The following is a 16,169-nucleotide window of genomic DNA, read 5'->3' as shown; positions in this document are numbered from 1 at the left end:
AGCTTGGCATCAAGCATTGCACCAAGGTTCTGCACCACTTAACTTACCCTGAGTGGCAGCCAGGGAGATTGACGAAGCCAAGACCAGAGGCCTGTAGGGGCTCGTTTTGTCAATAAAGAGAATGGTTTTGTTTTTGTCAATTTTAAACTGGAGAAAACTTTGGCTCATCTGTGCTGCTAGACTGCTTGTCCAAAATTAAATCTTGAATGAATCATAACTTCCATCAGCTCAACATTGGGAAGACCAAAGCCATCGGTCTTTGACCCCCGCCCCCCCCCACCAAAAACTCCAACCTCTTGAAACTGATTCTGCCACCCCGACCACTCTATCAGGCCAAACCAAATTGATTATCATCTTGGTATCCTGTTCAACTCTGAGATGAGCTTTATTCCCTACATCCTATCACTAAGACTACTTACTTCCACCTCCGCAACATTGCATATCTCCCCAACAACCTCAGCCCCACCGCGCTGAAACCCTCATACAAGCCTTTATCACATCCAGACTCAATTATTCAAATGCTTGGCTTTCTGATATCCAGTCTATCCATCAGCTCTAATTTGTCCAAAACTCTGCCATACATTTCCTATCCCACACTATATCCTGTTCATTCATCACCCCGTCCTCACTAATCCACACCCGTTCCCCATCCTCCAACGCATTAAATTCAAAATTCTTGTCCTTGTCTATAAATCTCTCCCTATCCAGCAATCTCCTCCAGCCTTATCTAGCCTCCCAATATTATGTTCCTTTGACTCTGGCTTTCTATGCATTCACATCCCTTTACCCCACCATCAGTGACAGAGCTTTCAGCCACTTGAATCCTACTCTGTGGAACTCCCTTCCTAAACCTTTCCATCTTGAAAGCCTTAAAACCCAAGTCTTTGACCCAGTTTTCAGTCACACTTCATAATCTCTCTCTTCCTGTCTTGGCATTGTTTTTAACTGATGCCTACTTATGAAGCACCTAGGGGCATTTCTTCGCATTAAAGACAATATATAAATGCAAGTTGTTGTTCTTCTTCCTGTTCTCGATGTTGTTACAGCTGTGAGGCAAAAACACATTCCACAACTTTGGAATGAAAGAGCGATTGGAGTTGGGCTGTGGTTGGAAAAAATGGAGAGTTTGAGAGTTTTTTTTTGAGAGGGGCTGATAAATAAGATGGGGAATCAAAATGTCCTGCTGATATGCAGAGGGTCCATAATAAGGTTGGAAGTTTAGCTATACTGGGCAGTCGAAGGAATGCATTGTGTTTGGTCCATGCTATATTTAATCTGTAAATTTTTGAAGCTGTGAGTGGGGCTAAAGATGAAAATTCCCAACACTATCATTACCTCACAATGAATGAACACAGATATTTGCTTTGTTACTGTTGCATAGATTAATAAAGTAATCTTTTTCTCCCATGATGACCAATTTTATGTACTTTATCTGTGAAATCTTCTGAGCAGCAGATCCTTCCAATTGAGCTAGTGTACTTATTATCTTTCAATCACCCGTAATGATACCATTCTCCGTCCGTTCCCATTATTCATCCGTCTGAGCTATCTCAACAATACTTACAATAGCAGTATTTATCTCAAGAACCATTAATACAATATTAAATTCTGCACAATGTACACACAAAAGGAAAAAAATTGTACATTTATGTCATTTTAGAATATCTTATGTCTTGTCTGCTTAGCTGAAAGTTAAGTTCCAAGAAAGACCTGCAACTAGAAGAGGTCAGAATAGGGTTATAAGGTTATCAGTTGGTGTGTTGTGTACGGTTTTGGACATCAACTTATAAGAAGGGTAATAAAGCAATGGAAAAGATGTAGTATAGATTCACCAGGATGTTACCAGGGATGAATGGTTATAGTTATGAGGACACACCTGAGAGGTTAGAGCTTTTACTGGAACCAAGGTTAAAGAGTGACCTGATAGTCGTCTTCAGGATTATGAAGGGTTATGATAAGGCAAATAAAGATAGGTTGTTTCCACTGACAGTAATGTGGGGCACAATTTAAAATAATCACAAGAATTAAAGCAGGCATAAGAAAATAATTCTTTATTCAGAGGGTGATTAGAATGTGGTATTATCTGTCACAAACCATTGTTGAAGCAGAATCCATAAATTATTTTAAAAGAAGAATATTAAAAGGTATGGGGAGTGAGCAGAAAAGAAGGATTAGGCTAGGTGGCTCATGTGGAGAAAAGTACTGGCATTAATTTAATGGATCAAATGTCCAGTTTCTATGCTGTAACATTCTATGATTCTGTAACCATGATGGAACTTGCCTTTCAATTGAAAAATACTTTATGTAAGGAATCTTACAACACCAGGTTATAGTCCAACAGTTTTATTTGAAAATCATAAGGTTTCGGAGGCTTTCTCCTTCCTTTCGGATGTTTCTCTCTCTCTCTCTCTCTCTGTCTTTGGGTTCGGACCATTTGTATATTCAGTAGTCCTGTATGTAATGTCTCTCTGTCTGATTGCCTTGACAACGGGCAGTTGGAAAGATTACCTGTAATCACCAGGCATTGTTCTCTGACTATATATGCGGTAACCTTCATGGAATCCCACACTCACCTGACGAAGGAGAAAGCCTCCGAAAGCTTGTGATTTTCAAATAAAACTGTTGGACTATAACCTGGTGTTGTAAGATTCCTTACATTTCTACACCCCAGTCCATCACCGGCATCTCCACATCATGAGAAATACTTTGGCTAAGCTAGTTGCATCGTCCAGAGCTAAGAAAGGACTGCACTCATACCTATAACTCATCCCTTGATTAGTTACACACAAGATGCGTTTATTCCTTCTGTGTGTCCAGGAAATAACTACATTTGTGAGGAGGCCATTAAATGAATATGACAGGAAAGGTGGCTCAACCATGGCTTACAAAAGAAATTAGGGATAGTATTAGATCCAAAGAGAAGACATATAAAATTGCCAGAAAAAGCAGCAAGCCTGAGGATTGGGAGCAGTTTAGAATTCAGCAAAGGAGGACAAAGAGATTGATTAAGAGGGGAGAAATAGAGTATGAGAGTAAACTAGCATGGAACATAAAAAACTGACTGTAAAAGCTTCTATAAATATGTCAAGAGAAAAACATTAGTGAAGACAAATGTAGGTCCCTTACAGTCAGAAATGGGGGAAATTATAATGGGGAACAAAGAAATGGCAGAACAATTAAACACATACTTTGGTTCTGTCTTCACAAAGGAGGTCACAAATGACCTCCCAGAAATGTTAGGGAACCAAGGGTCTAGTGAGAGGGAGGAACTGAAGGAAACCAGTATTAGTTTTTTAAAAAGTGCTAGGAAAATTAATGGGGCTAAAGGCTGACAAATCCCCAGGGCCTGATAATCTACATCCCAGAGTACTAAAGGAAGTGGCCCTGAAAATAGTGGATGCATTGGTGGTCTATAGACTCTGGAACAGTTCCTACACATTATTGGAGGGTAGCAAATGTAACCCCACTATTTAAAAAAGAAGGGAGAGAAAAAAAAGGGAATTACAGACCAGTTAGCCTAACATCAGAAGTGGGGAAAATGCTGGAGTCTATTATGAAAGATGTGATAACAGAACACTTGGAAGGCATTAACAGGATTGGACAAAGTCAGCATGGGTTTATGAAAGGGAAATCATGCTTAACAAATCTACTGGAGTTTTTTGAGAATGTAACTAGTAGAATAGATAGAGGAGAACCAGTGGATGTGGTGTATTTGGATTTTCAGAAGGCTTTTGATAAGGTCCCACACAAGAGGTTAGTGTGCAAAATTAAAGCACATGGGATTGGGGGGAATACACTGGCATGGATTGAGAATTGGTTGACAGACAGGAAACAGAGAGTAGGAATAAATGGGTCTTTTTCCGGGTGGCAGGCAGTGACTAGTGGGGTACTGCAGGGATCAGTGCTTGGGCCCCAGCTATTCACAATATATATCAATGATTTGGATGAGGGAACTAAGTTTGCAGACGACACAAAGCTGGGGTGGAATGTGAGCTGTGAGGAAGATGCAAAGAGGCTCCAATGTGATTTAGACAAGTTGGGTGAGTGGGCAAGAACATGGCAGATGCAGTATAACGTGGATAAATGTGAGGTTATCCACTTTGGTTGTAAAAACAGAAAGGCAGATTATTATCTGAATGGTGATAGATTGGGAAAAGGGGAGGTGCAAGGAGACCTGGGTGTTCTTGTACACCAGTTGCTGAAAGCAAGCATTCAGGTGCAGCAAGCGATTAGGAAGGTGAATGGTATGTTGGCCTTCATTGCAAGAGGATTTGAGTACAGGAGCAGGGATGTCTTACTGCAGTTATACAGGGCCTTGGTGAGACCACATCTGGAGTATTGTGTGCAGTTTTAGTCTCCTTATCTGAGGAAGGATATCGTTACCATGGAGGGAGTGCAATGAAGGTTTACCAGACTGATTCCTGGGATGGCAGGACTGACGTATGAGGAGAGATGGGGTTGACTAGGCCTATATTCACTGGAGTTTAGAAGAATGAGAGGTGATCTCATCGAAACATATAAAATTCTAACAGGACTAGACAGACTAGATGCATGGAAGATGTTCCCGATGGCTGGGGAGTCCAGAACCAGGGGTCACAGTCTCAGGATACAGAGTATGCCATTTAGAACAGAGATGAGGAGAAATTTCTTCACTCAGAGGTGAACCTGTGGAATTCTCTACCACAGAAGGCAGTGGAGGCCAAGACATTAAATATATTCAAGGAGGAGATAGATATATTTCTTAATGCTAAAGGGATCAAGGGATATGGGGCAAAAGTGGGAACAGGGTACTGAGTTAGACGATCAGCCATGATCATTTTGAATGGCGGAGCAGGCCCAAAGGGCCGAATGGCCTACAGGTGCTCCTATTTTCTGTGTTTCTATGACATTACTGTGAGCCACATTTTTCGATTCCATCATGTAATATTTTCGTAGAACTATTTTCACTTTATATATGGTTAAAACAGAGTGACCTGAATGTTAAAATCCAACTGGTTGGGGTTTTCTGATCACACGGTATCTTTAATAATGACATGACATTATTATCTGCTGCATCACTTTCATCTACCATAAAACAGCTTCACTTTCATTCATTCTTTTCCCAATCCAAAATTATTATTTATATATTTATTTCAAACACAGAGGGTTCCCAATTGGTATGATATTTGACCGAAAGTTAGAGGCTCTGTTATTCATATGATGTTAAATAAGGCCTATTTGTTGAATTAATATTAGACTGATGAGTCGACAAATATATGTCCTTTGGGAGTGTGATGCCAAAAGTGCAACAACATAGTATGAAGAGAAAAATTTTATCTGCATATTTTATCTATATTGGCATAGATTTATGAAACCTCATTTTGAGAAAATACATGGAAGATAATGTACCTGTAGATAATATCAGAGGACTGTGCGTTCTTGAAAAATAAAATATCTTGTCCACCCCTTATTCTGCAGGCGTTTCCGTAGACAAGATATTCGACATGGTGATGCAGTCCAGCAGTGCCTAGGCCAGCAGCGAAATGGTATGTGACTGCCCAATGGATAAGATTATTGTATTCAGTTCATAACACTGGCTGATTTTGCCATTTTAGAAACAATGAGGATTCATGAGGGTTTTATTTCCCCTGCATTTGGAGAGTTTTTTTCAAGAATTATATAACTTACTAAAACATTATTGAAATATTTTTCATTCTTCAAATCCATTGTGTCTGATTTTTTGTTTCAGGTCTTTCAACTCAGCATAATGTGTCTCGCTGAAATAACTTGCTATTTAATGTGTTCTATTCTGTTGCACGTGGCATTCATAATCATTGAGGAAAATTCCATCCATCCTTCTTTCCTAATTCTTCCTCCCCCCCCCCACAATAATATTCCCATTTGCAATATATCAATTCCATAAACCTCCTTCTATCAAGTCATCTCCGTGATTATCTGGCAAGATGTCTCTGAAAGAATATTCCACGCATCTAATACAAAAGCAAAATACTGCAGATGCTGGAAATCTGAAATAGAAACAGAAAATGCTGGAAACACTCAGCAAGTCAGGCAGCATCTGTGAAGAGAGAAACAGAGTTAACGTTTCAGATCGATGACCTTTCATCAGATCTAGAAGAAGTTAGAGACTTAACAGTTTAAAAGCAAGTACTGAGCCAGGAAAAGGGGAGGAAAGAACAAAAGGGTAGGTCTGTGATTGGGTGGACAGCAGGAGTGATTAAATGACAAAAGGGATGATGGTGCAAGGCAAAAGGGGGGTTGTAATGGGACAATAAAGAAACAAAAGATTGATCCAGAGAAGGTGTAAATGGTTACAGCAGAACCATTACCAGCACCAGCTGTCCGAGAAAATGGGAGCAGGGGTTATCATCTGAAGTTATTGAAATCAATGTTGAGGCCGGAAAGCTGTAAAGTGCCTATTCAAAAGATGAGGTGCTGTTCCTCGAGCTTACATTGAAATTCAATGGAACAGTGTCGGAGGCAGAGGACAGAGAGGTCAGAGTGGGAGTGGGATGGAGAATTAAAGCGCAGGGTCACACCTGCGGACTGAATGGAGGTGTGCAGCAAAGCGAGCATCCAATTTGCGTTTGGACTCCCCAATGCAGAGGAGATCGCATTGTGAAAAGCGAATACAGTATACTAAGTTGAAAGAAGTACGCATGTAATGCTTGACCCAGCTTACTTTCAAATTAGGATCATCTCAAAATTGACAATATAAAGAATGTTGAAAATGTGGAATAAATTTGAAATGTTGCATAACCTGTTCATATTGCAAGAGTAAGGTAATAGTTGCATAGTTCACTAATAAACCCACTGGTGTCATGTTACAAGGTCGTGAAATGGCTGAGACCAGTGTTGTTTGGTTGCAGATCAAAATGCCCACATAAAATGTTTTCACCCCTGGACGTACTTATAATATGCCTAGATAGGAGTGATGATGTGGAGATGCCGGTGATGGACTGGGATTGACAAATGTAAGGAATCTGACAACACCAGGTTATAGTCCAACTGTTTTATTTGAAAATCACAAGCTTTCGGAGCCTTTCTCCTTCGTCAGGTGACGAAGGTGACTCGCTCACCTGATGAAGGAGAAAGCCTCCGAAAGCTTGTGATTTTCAAATAAAACAGTTGGACTATAACCTGGTGTTGTAAGATTCCTTACATTAGATAGGAGTGATATTACTTTTCACTTTCATCAGAGATGGAACACACTGGTCAGAAACAGTGTTTCATAATAAAACAGGTTGGGTGCAATTGATACAAAATGTCGTTTTTTCTCCATTCTTTCTGCTACTTTAGTTGCTGCAAATGTTGTATTTTCAATTTTGAAACCCTCCAATTAAGGGTTGGAGTATGGTTTACTCCATTAAGAAGTATATGTTTATAACCAATACTTGATTACTAAGTAACATGAAACCTGCAGTCTCAGCTCTAGCTGAAACAGGTTTTGTGGAAGTGAGATACCTTCGATGGTGTGATGCTAAAAGCATAATAATAATTTTATATTAATTACTAGTATTTTAGTTCTTACATAAACAAAATGCCTTTTTCTTTTCTTGCATGGCTCAGATGAGACACTTACAAAAACAGAGGAAAGACTTTTATATGGTATTGAGAAAAACAGTACCTTGTTGGAGTGCACCCCCAGATCACCACAAGCTAAAGTCTTGTGGTTTGTGGAAGGTTCCTATAACATGGGACAAGATGAGGTAAGTTATTTGTGGAATGAATTTTAAATTTTACTCGAGTGAGTTCAACTTCAAAACCATATGCCCATAGATTAAAATGCTAGAAATAATAAATTTTATATAAGCAAGAGTATTGATGAGCACTTTTTAAAAATGTCATTGTGGTCAAGCCTGTGCAAATCACTGGGATATTGCAATACCTGCTGTGCTAAAGCAGTTTTGTTGATATGCATGATGCCAATAGTTCGTAAAGCAGTCTGATTCTAGTTTTAATGGTACAAAGTTTTCTTGTGCATTCACACAAGTTTAGTGTCAGTAAAATGACCTTTTCCAGGGAGTCTCACTATGCCTCACTCTGGAGTCAGATCAGGGCCTAAACTTTGGATTCAGGCTGCATTTACACTGAAACTGCAGCATTGATGTCAAATGAAACCACTTTGCACCTATGTTACAATTGTAGAGTAAATGCAACCTTAATGCAGATTGAAGCTGGAGGTATTGATAAAACTTGTGTTTAGATCAAGCCAAACTTTGAGCTATTGAAAAGAAATAATACATGATAAATGTATGATTCATAATGAACCTATCAGGATACGTCATTATTCCAAAACGACAGTGCACTCAGGAATGTTATATCCTTTGAAGTATTGATAACAAATGCCATTTCATGGAATTGGTTTTGGCTTCACATGCAGATTTCAGACATATCAACCTTATTAACTATTTAGGGGGAAATGTTTCCAGTATTGTTTTCCTATCTGTATTCATATGAGGCTTCCTATGATGTTCACCAACCATCCCAAGACAAACTAGATAAAAGCCTAAATTAATTTGGATGAGAACCATGTTTAATCATTTTATGGGCTCTTCCAGTTTCCAAATGTTTCCAAATACTCTGTTTCATCTTCCAAATGAATATAACCCCTGGCATGCCGTATCTAGTAAACATCTTCGCTGAACTTAGAACCAAGAAACTGGACAAACAATTCAGTTAATTTGAATTTTCACAGTTATTACATCATCAGCCACCGTTACTCACACTAGTTTCCTTTGAGACACTCTTTGCCTTTGCATTTCTTCCTCAAAAACCATGCCAGTTGGTCAATCCCACCCAAGGATTCCTGTACCACTGATTACCTCACTTGTGGAAATAAAAATCGTCCTGTCCATGACATACTGTTTTTGTCTGATCACCTTTGTTCACAACTTTTGTTTCACATTAAGACCATAAGACCATAAGAGATAGGAGCAGGGGTAGGCTATTCGGCCCCTCGAGCCTGCTCCGCCATTCAATGAGATCATGGCTGATCTGATTTTTACCTCAACTCCACTTTCCCGCCCTTTCCCCATATCCTATGACTCCCTTGCTGATCAAAAATTTGTCTAATGTATTCAATGACTCAGCCTCCACAGTTTTTTGGGGTAAAGAATTCCAAAGATTCACGACCCTCTGGGAGAAGAAATTCCTCCTCATTTCCGTCTTAAATGGGCGACCTCTTATTCTGAGACTATGCCCCCTAGTTTTAGATTCCCCCGTGAGGGGTAACATCCTCTCAGCATCTACTCTATCGAGTCCCCTCAGAATCTTGTATGTTTCAATAAGGTCTCCTCTCATTCTTCTGAACTCCAATGAGTATAGACCCAACCTGTTCAATCTTTCCTCATAAGACAACCTTTCCATACCCGGAATCAACTTGGTGAACCTTCTCTGAACTGCCTCCAATGCAAGTATGTCCTTCCTTAAATAGGGGCACCAGAACTGTACGCAGTACTCAGGTGTGGTCTCACCAGCACCCTGTACAGTTGTAGCATGACTTCCCTGCTTTTATACTCCATCTCCCTAGAAATAAAGGCCAATATTCCGTTTGCTTTCCGGATTACCTGCTGCACCTGTATGTTGACTTTTTGTGTTTCATGTACGAGGACACCCAGCTCCCTCTGTACCGCAGCATTTTGTACTATTTCTCCATTCAAATAATATTTTGCTTTTTTATTTTTCCTCCCAAAGTGGACGACTTCACATTCTCTCACATTATATTCCATCTGCCAAATTTTTGCCCATTCACTTAACCTGTCAATATCCCTTTGCAGATACTTTGTGTCCTCATCGCAACTTGCTTTTCCACCTATCTTTGTATCATCAGCAAATTTGGCCACAAGACACTCTGTTCCTTCATCCTTCATTGATGCCATCTCTTTTATTATTTCCAATTCTTTTATTCTTTGCATCTGTACTCATTTTTGTCTGGGTGCCTGGTCATTTATATTGTATGTTTCTTTCACTTACAGTTCAGTACTTCTGACACTAGCATTGTAATAGACGAGGTCAGGGTATGTTGAGCATGTTTAACTGCTATACAACATAAATAGATTACTGATCAAGACGTCATTTTGAAATGGAAGGTCACAGACATAAAGACTAAGCACAGCAAGACTCAAACAATCTGCCCAAGGGGTCCACAATTAAATCTCAGTAAAAAGGCTTTATTGTGTCACATCTGGTTTTATTTAGATTACATTTTGAGATTTTTAGTCACTAATTTTTGTAAGTTTTAAATATTGGGGAGATTATTTTATTGGTTATGGGGTCACATCAATGGAAGAGTCTGTTGTTATTTTCTTCTACTATTGAAAACAATAAACATGATTACAATACATTTTATTACCCTCTCAATAACTAATGGTAATTTGAAAGTAAGCATATTTAATAATTTCTTTTGCTTATTACCAAGTCTACAGTTTTCATGAAAAAAGACAGAATTGTGGAATTCAATCCCTAAAATGTTGACAAAAATTTGGAATCTGATGTAATAATAATGGAATTTGATTTATTCAGTCACCATAAACCAGTAGCTGTGATTATTACTGAGGAAAAAAATGGAATGAAGAAGATTCCTTGTAGCATAACAGTTAAATCATGTTATTCTTCCCTTTATGACGATGGCTTCAAACCCTAACACTCTCACCTGCCTTAATTTATTTGTGAAATACTCTGAGTCTTCCCATCCTTTACAAACAGCTCATTTTCAGTGACTTGAATTCATATCTTAAATTGCTATTTGGTTAAGAATCATCTGAGTTCTAATGAACATTGAAATATTTGCTGAGAATATGTAAATCATGTAAATATTTTGTCAAAAAAAGCTTATAATACTACTTGAAATTAGACCCTTTCAACATTAAAGTACCAACACTGAGCATGTTTGCATGAAATTCCTTTGTCCACTATTTTAATGAAGGAATTCATATGCTAGCACTCAAAAATCCCAATTTCAAGGTACTGTGGCACTGCATGTCAATTAGACCCACTTTGCGTACACAGATTAAACCGACTGAAAGACAGATTTTTCTCTCTAAATGAGAAACCAGACACATCCACTGTTAGAAACAATCAGATTAATACATGATTCCTTTATTAATCTAATACTCCACTGAATATGCTCCATGTTGACGTAATATGGTCCTATCCAGAACTGCTATATATGGACATATAAACCTCATCAACAGGACCAGTCAGAACTCTATTAAAAGGACTTTCTTATTTTGATGTTCTCATAGGTCAAAACAGATGATCGGGTGATTAAAACAGATCTGGGACTGTTGTTTCTCAAACTTCACAGAATGGATGCTGGGACATACTCCTGCAAAGCAAGAGAACATGGCTTCATACAGACAGTGACGAAAATCAAACTGGACGTCTTGGAAGAGGAGCAGATTGATGGTATATTTCACAAAGACGATGAAGAGGAGACGCCCCGCAAAATGCCCTGCGTGGTGCAACCTGGTAGCCATCAAGGAACTAGACCATGGTACAAGGAGTTTCTCCAGTTAATAGGTTACAGTAACTTCCAGAGGGTGGAGGAATACTGCCAGAAAATGTGGTGCAATGAAAAGAAGAGAAAGAAGAACAAAGCAGCAGGGAATAAATGGAAGTATAGCAGCGCACAGGAGAGAAAAATGAAAACCAGAGGTCAATCGGAACATCGCCGAACACCAAGGCATGTTTTAGATACATGAGGACTATAAACATTTGAGTGTTTTTTTTTAAAGGATGATATAATCGTGATAAAAGGGTCAAAGAAATGTTTTAGGAAACATATCTCTTGTTTACAAGATGCACTACAGGTACCTATTTTACACAATTGGATTCCAAAGCTCAAACTTTCATTAACTCCACATGCAAATAAATGCATGTGTCACTGGTGCTGTTAACAGTTCTTGTAACATCATAAAGTGTATGCTTTAGAGATTGGCATGCTTTTTAAAATTCAAGACCACTGTTGTATATAATTCCACACAGCTTTTCAATTAACCCTGAGTAGTTATCTCCTTCATGCCACAGTTGGTGGTTCTCTAATATTTTAAGGTCATCCTATTACACTTGTTGATAGGTTAATGTCTTAATGAAATTATTAAATTATCTCTGTCAATATGGCAAATCTTTCTTTTGTTTGTTGACGTAAATGTCATTAAAATGCATCATATCTCTTGCTTGTGACACCATCACAATTAAAATGATACACATTTCTTTTGGCTTTCTGCACCAACAAAGAAAGGCTTGCCAAACACTTTTTTGCCCACAAAGGTAGTGCCCCTTTAACAAATATAGTTAATTAAATACAACTTTCTATATTTCTTTGAATGACAGTCAACATTAAAACAGCTTCAATTAGAGCAAAAGTCAAATGAAATGAAAAATGCTGACCTTCGACTAACCCCATGGTTTTATTTGATTATTAAGAAACAGCTATTAAAGTATAATAATTGCCAGATGGATCACATCTTTATATCCAAATATGAATTGCTGTTATGTTAGTTTTTAAATCGTCTCATAACACCTACTGAGGCATGAAAGCACTGGCAAAGGAACGTTTACAAAATAGACTGGAACAAATTGATAATGATGTTTAAAAGGGACTGGCTGTATTTGATTCTTTGTGTCTCTTTATTCCTCTCGATTAAAATCTTAACATTTGCCTTTTTTAATTAAATTTTTTTGAATACAACCAGGATATACTCATTACACGAGAGAGAAAATTGCTTTATTCTAGGCAAAAGAACCATCGAATTATGATGCAGAACATGCTCTTTGTATTTTCTATAGAGTATTCAAAGGTCATTTGAAAGTTATGATTCAGTTGCTTTTTTCAACATTTAATATTTGAATGCTGAAAAAACAGAAGCGAACCAAACAGTGGTAAATGTTTATTGAGCTGCAGATATACGATCATTTTTATGTTGATGCAAAACAGTTTCTGATGAACATTGACAAAAAAGTGCTAATGTAACTCAGGAGTCATTTCAACAATCTGATTCCCACATGCATTAAGCCAAGAATTATGAGATTCCCTCCAGTAGGTAATCTTATACTGCAGCCTGGTATGAAGCCACATTTTGAAATTGGCCAAGTAGTCCACTGGACCCTCAAGGAACTTTATCCCTCTAGCTATTTTTAATGTTATGCTTGAAGTGATTCTGTCCCCCCACCTCCCCACCCCTGCTCTCTCCCAATATTAAAATTAGGAACACAAGGAGCAGCATTACATCCAGGGATGTGCAAAGCTTTGTTGCTGAGTTCAGTATAAGGTGACAGTATAACAGATATGCCAGCTGAGCATTGCACCATACAGATATTAAACTGAGACAGATATCTATAATACGTCTGCTTCCTTAGACAGCTGGGATGTGCACAGTGCAGATCTTCTTCTTCAACTCTGAAGATCTATAGTGTTGTTACACTGCAGGTGTGACACAGGCTGATAGATCAAAGTTACACTGCTGATTCCTTCATCGCTGCCCATCGACAGCCTAGATTTGCAGGTGCAATCATACACAGCAACAACAATTTGCATTTATTTAGTGCCTTTAATGTAGTAAAACGTCCCAAGGCGCTTCACAGGAGCGATTATCAAACAAAATTTGACACCGAGCTACATAAGGAGATATTAGGACTGGTGATCAAAAGAGGTAGGTTTTAAGGAGCGCCTTAAAGGAGGAGAGGCAGAGAGGTTTAGGGAGGGAATTCCAGAGCTTAGGACCTAGGCAGCTGAAGGCACGGCGCCAATGGTGGAACTATTAAAATCGGGGATGCACAAGAGGCAGGAATTGGAGGAGTGCAGAGATCTCGGAGGGTTGTAGGGCTGGAGGAGATTACAGAGATAGGGAGGGGCGAGGCCATGGAGGGATTCGAAAACAAGGATGAGAATTTTAAAATCAAGGCGTTCCCAAACTGGGAACCAATGTTGGTCAGCGAGCACAGAGGTGATGGGTGAACGGGACTTGGTGCAAGTTAGGATATGGGCAACAGAGTTTTGAATGAGCTCAAGTTTTTGGAGGGTGGAAGAGGGGAAGCCAGCCAGGAGAGCATTGGAATAGTTGAGTCCAGAGGTAACAAATGCATGGATGAGGGTTTCAGCAACAGATGAGCTGAAGGAGGGGCGGAGATGTGCGATCTTACAGAGATGGAAGTAGGTGGTCTTGGTGATGGAGTGGATATGTGGAAGCTCATCTCAGGGTCAAATAGGACACAAAGGTTGCGAACGGCCTGGTTCAGCCTCAGACAGTGGCCAGGGAGAGAGATGGAGTTGGTGGCTAGGGAACGGAGTTGTGGCAGGGACCGATGACAATGGCTTCGGTCATCCCAATATTTTGTTGGAGAACATTTTTGATGATCCAGTTCTGGATGTCGGACAAGCAGTGTGACAAATGAGAGACAGTGGAGGGGTCGAGGGAGATGGTGGTGAGGTAGAGCTGGGTGTTGTCAGCGTACACTTGGAACCTGACGTTGTGTTTTCGGATGATGTCACAAGGGGCAGCATGTAGATTAGAAATAGGAAGGGGGCAAGGTTAGATCCTTGGGGGATTCCAGAGGTAACAGTGCAGAAGTGGGAAGAAAATCCATTGCAGGTGATTCTCTGGCTATGACTGGATAAATAAGAATGGAACCAGGCAAGCGCAGTCCCATCCAGCTGGACAACGGAGGAGAGGTGTTGGAGGAGGATAGTGTGATCAACCGCGTCAAAGGCTGCAGACAGGTCGAGAAGGATGAAGAGGAACAGTCACATAGGATATCATTTGTGACTTTGATAAGGGCCATTTCAGTACCTTGGCAGGGGTGGAAACCTGGTTAGAGGGATTCAAACATGGAGTTGCAGGAAAGATGGGCACAGATTTGGGAGGTGTAGGTGTAGAGTTCTGTTCACTGGCATTCAAAAGCTAAGTTAATTTTAACATTAGGATTGAGCTGACGGGACCACCTTGGAACATCTTACATTTTGCTTTAGGCCGGACTGCACTTATACTACAGCAGGTGTGAAGCCCGTACATGGAGAGATGACTTGGAGGTATGTCACACCTCTAATCCAAGTGCCGTTTGGGTGGCTTTGTAGCTGAATTAGACTACACAGATTGCATCAATGAGAATTAGAAACCCTGGTCTAAGAAACAGATGGAGCATCAGTAGGTTTGATACTCAATTAGATCAAAAGTAAGAAAAGTAGCAAAATTTCAACAAATTTTGGAATCACACTAGTTTAGATTGATCTAGCAATCAGTTAGTTCAGAAGATTCGGTTGCATTAAAATAAATCCTTCAATGTCTATACAGAGTATTCATTGGCGAATAATGATTTAGTAAGAGTTGGATAGAGTACAAGATACATTACAAGTCATTTCTGGGACTCCCTGTGTGCACTGAGTTTCATCTTGCAAATCATTTCAAAAAAACACACCAGTATAAATGGCCCTGGTTCTTATTCTATTGATTTGGAAAGCATAATACACCTACCTGAAAGCACCACACCTGACTTTTTACCATCAGTATCTCTACCACTCCCTGCAATGAGTTATCTTTAGAGCACAAGATATAAGGATATATGGGCGCTAAATTGGGTTGCATAGCGCCCATTGTTTCGGCACTACACTGCCTCTCCAACATCCGAGATGGCGTCTTGGCTGCGTACCCATGTTTCCAGCTTGAGTTACATATCACCATTGATTAGACAACACTGTGGAATAAATAAACAACAAGAAGCATTGAGGATAGTTAGCTGTCTCACAAATCACCCCAGAAATGGTTCTGGTCTCCCTTTTTTCTTGCTAAGTTTTTCCCTCTGTCTTCCCGTGATGATGTTAACCACTCGCTGAGGTACAGCTCAGTGATTGCCAAGTGTCTTTTATTCATGTGTGAACTTTTACAGTGAGTGTCAGTAGGCTAGTCAACTACAAGGTTTATTATAATTGAGCTAATTCGTGTTCTCATCCATTGGACGTGCACGTACACTTCCAGCAAGTAGGAGCAGGAACTCTTGTTGATTTTTCTTTTCCTAGCCAAGGAGAGAGGCCACCCTACTGCCATTCCATCTGAGCTCACCTAACTCAGCCCAGACTGGGGAATGAACACTGGCCCTTCCTGGTCTATATGGTTCAGGTCCTCACTGTATAAACTCTGAGCCATTGGGGAATGGTTGACCTCTTTATTTCCTTT

At 39.7% G+C, this 16,169-nt stretch overlaps 1 protein-coding gene across 1 annotated transcript in view; it reads left to right on the top strand.

The window, feature by feature from the left end:
* The window catches only part of LOC137341868 (semaphorin-3E-like), a 216,037-nt gene extending 204,196 nt beyond the window's left edge, over positions 1-11,841 (top strand). Inside the window, exons 15-17 of the mRNA XM_068005378.1 lie at positions 5,458-5,525; positions 7,567-7,706; positions 11,244-11,841. Coding sequence (XP_067861479.1) covers positions 5,458-5,525; positions 7,567-7,706; positions 11,244-11,702 — 667 coding nt within the window. The 3' untranslated portion in view covers positions 11,703-11,841. The remainder of the gene's footprint in view (positions 1-5,457; positions 5,526-7,566; positions 7,707-11,243) is intronic.
* Positions 11,842-16,169: the final 4,328 nt, after the last annotated feature.

Source organism: Heptranchias perlo, chromosome 24, assembly GCF_035084215.1.
Source record: "Heptranchias perlo isolate sHepPer1 chromosome 24, sHepPer1.hap1, whole genome shotgun sequence".
Taxonomy (NCBI): Eukaryota; Metazoa; Chordata; class Chondrichthyes; order Hexanchiformes; family Hexanchidae; genus Heptranchias; species Heptranchias perlo.
The sequence above is the reverse complement of the archived record's forward strand: the minus strand, read 5'-3'. Positions and strand labels throughout refer to the sequence as shown.